Source organism: Etheostoma spectabile, chromosome 14 (assembly GCF_008692095.1).
Source record: "Etheostoma spectabile isolate EspeVRDwgs_2016 chromosome 14, UIUC_Espe_1.0, whole genome shotgun sequence".
In the NCBI taxonomy this organism is placed as follows: domain Eukaryota; kingdom Metazoa; phylum Chordata; class Actinopteri; order Perciformes; family Percidae; genus Etheostoma; species Etheostoma spectabile.
Genome location: NC_045746.1, coordinates 15,095,772 through 15,104,260, shown reverse-complemented (window position 1 = coordinate 15,104,260; position 8,489 = coordinate 15,095,772). Strand labels below are relative to the sequence as shown.

Here is an 8,489-nt window from a genome sequence, read left to right as displayed (position 1 = left end):
TATGTTTCACTCATATTTGACAATAAATTGAAAAATCATTTGCACTTAAATATATAAAATATTGGATGTGTGCTGCGTGGAGGGAATGGCACTTTGATTAAGTCTATACCCGGGATATAAGAGCAAAAATAAACTTAACAACACTCATGATAGATTTCCCCTTGATTTTCTTTCAACCAGGCGCTTTCTAATTGAATTAGAGTAGTGCAACCATTGGCTATGGAGAGGGCTGGTGCCCCCGCATGCTCCTCCAAAAGCTCCTCCCCTCACGCTTACAATCACTTGGGTGTGTGGAGAACTACATCTTATAAGAGCCGCTGAACATCTCATGTCCAGCCCATAATCTGATCTGAAAATCCGTAGTTGAGGAAGGTTTAACCTCCTTCCATCATTCGTAAGGGAGGGAGGCGTGCAGAGAACGAAAAACACAGGGCGCCGGTGGTTTTGTTGCCTCCTTGGCTGAGATTCACTCTCTCCAGAACTCTTGAAACTCTCAAGAAGATCTAAACAATGCAGTTAGAGAACATCCTTCCCAGCGCCAGCATCAATTTGCCCAAGACCTTTTACAATCTTTCTTCGTCGGACAGTGCCAACAACAGCCCGAGGCCAGCATCGCAGCTTGACTATCAAGAAGTCGACCGGACAGAATCAGATTCAAGCAGCGCCCCTAAGAAATACCTGAGCGCGGTGGGAAACGGGATGCTGGGTGAGGGAGAGGGGGACACTTTCACTAAAACCGGGCCCGATGGGAGGAAAGGCTCCCCGGTGCTCGGCGAGGACGAGTTGACGAGCGGTCGGCGTTACAACATAGACGAACTTGGCTCTGACAGATACTTCATCTCGTCATCCCAGGCGAGTTCCGACATGGCAAGTCCCTGTTCTCTCTTTCCCTACGCTGGACAGACTGGCTCGGTGTACACCGGGTCCAGCAGTTCCAGGTACCCGGCTTCACTTCACTACGGATCCGTCCTGCCTCCTACAGGCTTCTCCTCCTCGTCCGTGTGCACCGGTCGGAGCCAGTTTAGCAGCGGAGGGTACCAGTTTAGCCAGGGTCCGGGCTGTTTGTACCCCTCCTATCCCGGGACGGGGACGGGTATTGGCTCCATGTCTCTGCCGGGGTCTGCCGCCGGAGCCAGAGCGCAGGTCTATCTGTGCAACCGGCCTCTGTGGCTGAAATTCCACCGGCACCAGACCGAGATGATCATCACCAAACAGGGCAGGTAAGCAGATGCGCAGACGGAGGCGCTGAAGGCCCAGAAACACACGGCAGTCATGTGCAGAATGTAAAATTCGTTTTTATATTTCCAGTTGGCTTGTTAGGACTTTACCGGTCTAATTTTAATAGGCCACGTTTTACGAATGAGCAAAATTTTACGCACACGATCCGTATCTTCCTTTTACGCATCTTTTTGTTTTAGTTTTACTTTAAATTGCAAGATTTCGTTTCTAGTAAATTGTAAATGCACAGTGACACAACAGGCTAAACATGACAATAATTACATTTATTTCAAATTCAATATTAGTAAAAGCATTCTGCCAAACGCCACACTGAAACGCCAAAGTTTAGTTTAAGATGTTCTAATGCTTTATGAGCACAGCTGTTAATGATTCCTGTTTTCCTTTTTTTTTATTTTCAGACGGATGTTCCCATTCCTCAGTTTCAACATCACTGGACTCAACCTCACGGCCCATTACAATGTCTTTGTAGAAGTTATTTTGGCTGACCCGAATCACTGGCGCTTTCAGGGAGGAAAGTGGGTCACTTGTGGAAAAGCAGACAATAATATGCAAGGTGGGTTAGAGAATGAACACAGATCATTAGACTCTGGCAAATTTGTATTTGTTGTATTAATATTTTTTTTAAAAAGCCCTCTTGGGGGGGAAAAAAATAGTTTGAAATAATGGAGCATTGTTGCATTTAGTCGTAACACCCTGCTGATCTGGGTGTTAAAGGTGAAGATTGTTTTGGAAATAAAGAGTTTTTCCTTTCAAATTGTGTTCAAACACGTTTTGACAGGTTGCGATTTTGAGTCTTTAACTGCAATAATTTAAGCTCTTCAGTACAATTTTTCTTTGGACTGTCATGTCATCTCGGGGAACCAGTTGAAGTGTGAAATTGTTGGGTCAAATATGCCTTTATCAAATGACTGGTAATCTAAAGAGTTATAGCTTTAAATCCATTCATAAATGATTCATTTGATCATTTTATAATTATATAAAATAATTAGAAAGAAAATAAGCATCTTTCTGCTTCTTTTAAAACAAAACTTGAAAAATGTATTTCAATAAATTCCATTAGACCACCTCTAATCTAATCTATCATTTAATTTGTTTTCATTAAGTATTTTAATGTAATTTTGCCTTTTTAAATTATTAAAATAAAATGATCGGATGTGTTGAAAATAATGTCAGGATATGAATTGGACAAGATAGTTTGCACAAACACTTGGATTTTCCTTTTCTGTTTTGAAAAACTGTTATTTCAATTGTAGGTAACAAAATGTATGTTCATCCCGAATCTCCAAACACTGGGGCTCACTGGATGAGGCAAGAAATCTCGTTTGGCAAGTTGAAGCTGACCAACAACAAAGGGGCTAACAACAACAACACACAGGTTGGTTATATTATTTCTGATATGCTTAAACTCACCATTTCCCAAGCGGACCACTGTTGTCAATATTCTTTCTGATTTGTATTTATTGAAACCGATTTGGATATTGTAACTTTTGAGTGTAATTGTCATATTTTTAAAGAATACAAATACATTTATGCAGCCTGTTTTGAAATCTCCAGCGTTGTACTTTCTCCTCTGCAGATGATAGTCTTGCAGTCGCTTCATAAATACCAACCGCGACTGCACATTGTGGAAGTGACAGAAGACGGAGTGGAGGACATGAGCAACGAGGCCAGAACTCAAACCTTCACCTTCCCTGAGAACCAGTTCATAGCTGTCACTGCTTACCAGAACACAGATGTGAGCATTTGAACAACAGTTTTTTTTTTTTTTTGGATTTTATTTAGACACAACTAATTTAAATTTTGTTGAATTTCACAAACTAAAAACGTAATTCTTTCTTATTGCTCTTTAGTCACACAGTGCATTTGCTTGCCTTAAGATGCACATTATTGATGCTTTATTTTATTTTTTGGTTTCAGATCACACAGCTGAAGATAGATCACAACCCCTTTGCGAAAGGCTTCCGGGACAACTATGACTCGTAAGTGAATGGCACTTTTAGCAATGTGGTTGATCTGTTTGATGCATGTCCCGGACGCTACATTGTCTTCGGCAACACATTTATTTTTTGTTCTCTCTCCATTTCTTAAACAGGATGTACACAGCCCCAGACAGTGACAGGTTGACTCCGTCCCCTACAGACTCCCCTCGCTCCACCCAAATTGTGCCCGGGGCCCGCTACACCATGCAGCCTTTCTTTCAGGACCAGTTTGTCAACAACCTGCCTCAAAACCGCTTTTACACCAGTGAACGGGCCGTCCCCCAAACCAACAGCCTTCTCTCCTCACAGAGTGAGGACGTCAGCGCTGCTGCTTCTGCCCAGCGCTGGTTCGTCCCCCCTGTCCAGCAGCCAGGCTCCAACAAGCTGGATCTGTCCTATGAGAATGACTATTCCACCAGTAGCCTGCTGTCCTACGGCATCAAGCCCCTCTCCCTGCAGACATCCCACGCCCTCAGCTACTACCCGGACTCGGCCTTTGCCTCCATGGCTGCAGGCTGGGGCACCAGAAGCTCCTACCAGCGCAAAATGACCACGGGCCTGCCCTGGTCCCCTCGTCCAAGCCCACCAGCCTTCGCGGAGGACCAGCTGGGGTCTACTAAAGACAAGCTACCCGAGGAGAACGCGGCGCCAGCCTCTACCTGGATCGAGACGTCCCACTCACTGAAATCGGTGGACTCTAGCGATTCTGGTGTGTACTCTGTGGTATGCAAGAGGCGCAGGATGTCCCCTGGGGGCTCAAGCACAGAGAACTCCCCAACCATCAAGTGTGAGGACTTGACTGCAGAAGAGTACAACAAGGACAACCCAAAAGGCATGGGTTATTATGCATTCTACACAAGCCCCTAAGACTGTATTTATTGAAACTGATTATAATTCTTTTGTTTATTACTGAGTGCTCTCCATTCCTTGTTAATGTCTTTTTTCTCTTCTCTCTAAAGGTGCCAAAGCTTAGTGTTCCCCCAAGCAAAGCTGCACAAGGTTATTTTCCCAGGCCAGCCCCTCTCACATACACTGAGCAGAAACATGCATAGTGATCGTTGTTTTTGAATAATGCATGTTCCTTTTTAATTCATTTATTTTTTACAACTTTTATTTTTTACAAATGTGTTTTTTTATTTGTTTTTTTCCCCCTCCCCCCCCCTGCGTATTTAAGTCATTTTCGTTGTACAGTATTCGTGCACTTTAGAATGTGATGTATCTTGTACAAATTGTCTCTTAATGGAGGTGTTATTCAATGGATAATAAACCGCTTTTCACAAAGCACTGTCCAAATGTCTTTCTCTGTTTGTATTTATTTATTATGGCTATGGGACATTAAGATGGGGCATTAGTAGAGCTTAAGATAATCTCCCTTGATCGGCTGTGAAATATGTTTAATAGCTGCTGAAACTAAACTGAAATAATTAGATCAGATACCCTGTTAGTTACATCTAAATAAAGTGTGTTATACAGTGAATGTGAGTGTGTATATATAGGGGGGACCTATGATCCTACTTTATTTTGTGGCTTGTTATAGAGCCCATGAATTTGGGCCTCTATTGAAGTGACTGCTGCCAACAGGTTGACATTGCAACAAGTGGTATAAAAGGTATAAAATCAACGGGGCATCTGAATAAAATAATGGCTCAAAGGTGGTGGCGTGGCAATAAAATATAGCCAGTTTTATCTTGTAATCAAAAATAGGTATTTTTAAATAGCCCATTCAATAATTATTTCTTCCGTAAGCAATGTGAGACTAACTGCAAATCAGAAAGGGAATTAAATTCTAGTTACTTTGCAAATTTAATTTCCATAAGCAAAGTACATTGTCCATTTTCACTAATGAAGCATATTTAGTCTAAAATCGTACAGACTATTTTCATATGCTTAGACTTATTAAGTATCAGAAATACAAATAATCACACGCACAGTAAACAAACAGAAAATGATAAGGTAATGGGATGGCATAGTCTGAAAGCCCATTTCTTTTTGAGGGCCACAGTTGGTAAGCACTTAGTTTTTTCATGTTCTCTCATGAAACATAAAGCAGAAATCCTCAGAGCCCAAGGTTTTTATTAGATATGGTCTGATACCATTTTTTGCTTCCCGATGCCGATTCTGATCCCTGAAGTTGAGCATAGGCCAATACCAAATACTGATCCGATACCAGTGTGTCATATATTTTATTAATGTTTTAACAACTGTATACAACTATCCCTGTATGGATGTGATATGATTTCTATCTTTGTTGTCGGCTGGCTCAGGTTGAACTCTCAAACAATGAACGCCGAACTTTCTTTCATTTTGCAGTTTGACAGTCAGCTATAACGGAGAAAGAACAGAAATAAACTACCTTAACGTAGATTTTCTTTAGGGCTTTATTTTGTGGTATCGGATCGGTGCATAAACTCCAGTACTTCCTGATACCAATACCAACGTTTTAGGCAGTATCGGAGGAACATCTCTTGTTTTTCTCCACAAAAAAGCTGATTAATCCTTTCAAACTACAAATAAGTGCAACAAGGTAACAACACAGCTCCCAATTCAAGTGCATGACGTGTGATTTAAATATGAGATTTACATGTCTTACACGAATCACAACGTAAACTCAATAAGGTGAAAAGCCCACAAAAGCGCATAGTCCTGCTATTCCTTCTGTTGTTGCCATGGCGTTTTTTCTTTATTTTTGACACATTTTGTCACTTACCTAGGTAATGCAACTGCATGCGAGGCATGTGTACTTAGAAAAAATAAAAACAAGCTAAATGGTAAAATGATCCATTAACCATCCAACTAAGAGCAATGTACAGCTCAACACCTCTATTTATACGCCTCTCCAAAAGTGGACTAGTCGAGATAAAATCCATGAAAAGAGAAGTCATAATATTCACACAGAGACTACTTGGCTCATGTCATTTCAGCACCTGTTTTTCTTTGGTGAAAATATATCAAATCCTCTGCCATAAGCATCCCAATTTGAATTGATTTACATACTCGGATTCTAATTAATTCTGTTGACAGACTCCTTGACAAAGTGAGGAGTCTGACTAACTCCAATTAACACCTCCTAACAAGGTAGAGTGCTCGATTGCCCTGGCCTCTCAGGAAAGCTGTAAGAAAAAGGCTCTTAGGGGGGTTTGAGTCTGGAGAACATAAATGTTTGCACTTGTGCCTGTCAGCAAATTGTATTTTAGAGCATCTGATGATGTTTTTCTTCTCCTTTTCATGTTGTCTTGACCTCTGCTCATCAGTGGTTGTGAAAAGTGTCAGGTTTTGACTGGACTACTACAGCAACTACAGGAAGTAGAAAAGAGAGCTGCAGAGATGTGATATATTTGATACACTGACTATCGAGGGGAAAAAAATAAGATTTTTCCACACCCTTAACTTATAACCCATGGATGACTTGTAGTTTAGTGGACATGGCATAAATCTCTCAGTCAGAATACCCAAAGTAACTTTTTGTGTGCTTTTATGTCAACACAATTTTGATGTTTTGCATTGACCTAAGAATTTTCAGGGGCATTAGTCAGTGGAAAACGTAAACGTACCATTGCTGCAATTTGTCTTCCCACACATATCTCACACACAGCGAACCAAAACACATACGTTTTAACGGTGCAACCACTGTCACCAACAGTGCATCAACTTCCTGTTCGAATGCTTTGTCAAATGTATGTTGGCATTGATATTGGACAACGACAGCATGACTATCTAAACTACAAGTATTGTCCTCAGTCTCCACTTGAGCTCTGTAAACATCCTCTTGTTATTTATTTGATGAATGTTCCACAGCTCAATAACAGTGAATTTATGGGAGCTTCCAACAACTGCAAAAAAAAACGAGCAACAAGTCGATAGATTGTGTCTTTCTCAACCATTCATGCAAGAAGTACAGTAATCAATAGACACCTCTTCCGCATGCTACCACAAATTCAGACCATGTTGACTTGTTATGCGCATTGGGATAAGACCTGACTAGAAGAATTGACTACTGTGCTATACTACTGGTGTTAACATTACTAGTTACAATCTCAGTAACTGACCGAGTTTTGCTGCAGTGTCAGTAATACAAAGGCCTAGGAGGACCCACCAGTGCTAGTAGAATTTATAGCGTATTAGTTAAACTTCTTCTTGTTTCATGTGTGTGAACAGTCGCGTGTCTGTGCTCTTCCCTCAGGCGGTCCATTGGTGACCACGTTGAGAGTTCATGTAAGAAGGGCCAAGGAGGCTATGGAGACATTGTACCCAAGGAGGGCTGACATCTAAACACAGATGAAGGCCTGAGGCTGTTTCCTCACCTTCAGTCACACACTATTATTGCTCTCACTGACTAAATGCAGCCACAGGCAGATGTGTGTCTGGGTCAAGATTTTTTAGACGCCCCTTTTAAAAAGTAACCTACAGACAAGCAAGAGTGAGACGGTGACGATTATGTGTCCTCTTCACACTATATTTCCCCTTTTGATGTGTTGATAAATGTCACATCTGTTAAATGGTTATCAAGCCAGTTAGAATTACTGTAGAATTATTCCTCAGGGACGCCTGAGTCTCATACGGTTGTTTTGTGATGCATTCACTCATGATCTAGTTAATCACTTTTATTTTACAAAGACTTTCTTAAATATCTTGAGGTTAATGTCATTAGTCAGATCCAGTATCTTTAATTGTAAAAAAAAATATGGACACTGGATGCACACACAGGCCCACACCAAAGCCAGGAACCAGATACAGTGTATTATATTATATTGCATAGCTATTAAGCCCAACCCAATAATACATTTACTGTACATGATCTTCTGGCTTTTCATGTACTATTCTTTTAATGTGTAATGAACAAATGTTCTTTGTATTTTTAGTGGAGGTCATGGGCTTTGACAGTCCTAATGATACTAACATGTTCTCCTTTTAGCTCACCCCAGGTGTCTATGTACACAACAATGCTTTATTTGGTTTCACTGCCGGCTTTGGATCTGGTTAATCAGCAGTCAATGGGAGGGAGGTGGGGTGGGGGCACTATAGTACGGGTGTAATGCTCACAGGTCTGCTGGAGTGAGACCCTGGTGTGAGATGAGTCTCAAGTTAGCAGGGCCACAACTGTTTGGAGAGGGGCGTTGAGTGTTGGCAGAAAGCATGGAGGTGAGAGGAACTGGAGGCGCGGTGCCCTCAGACGGCATGTGCAGCGCAGGCAAGGCCCTTGCTCAATGGTGCATGGATAATGTTGGAGAGAGTATCCCGCGGCTAAGCTGCACTTAACAGCACATTGATTTC

At 41.6% G+C, this 8,489-nt stretch overlaps 1 protein-coding gene across 3 annotated transcripts in view; it reads left to right on the top strand.

Moving 5' to 3' along the window:
- The window catches only part of eomesa (eomesodermin homolog a), a 4,794-nt gene extending 279 nt beyond the window's left edge, over positions 1-4,515 (top strand). Inside the window, exons 1-7 of one of the 3 annotated variants that reach the window (XM_032535979.1) lie at positions 266-1,220; positions 1,638-1,792; positions 2,493-2,614; positions 2,816-2,974; positions 3,157-3,218; positions 3,332-4,050; positions 4,178-4,515. In XM_032535979.1, coding sequence (XP_032391870.1) covers positions 511-1,220; positions 1,638-1,792; positions 2,493-2,614; positions 2,816-2,974; positions 3,157-3,218; positions 3,332-4,050; positions 4,178-4,191 — 1,941 coding nt within the window. In that variant the 5' untranslated portion in view covers positions 266-510 and the 3' untranslated portion in view covers positions 4,192-4,515. Of the gene's footprint in view, positions 1-265; positions 1,221-1,637; positions 1,793-2,492; positions 2,615-2,815; positions 2,975-3,156; positions 3,219-3,331 lie in introns of those variants that run through there. The other 2 variants (XM_032535978.1, XM_032535977.1) reach the window with 2 other exon arrangements.
- The last annotated feature ends 3,974 nt before the right edge of the window (positions 4,516-8,489 follow it).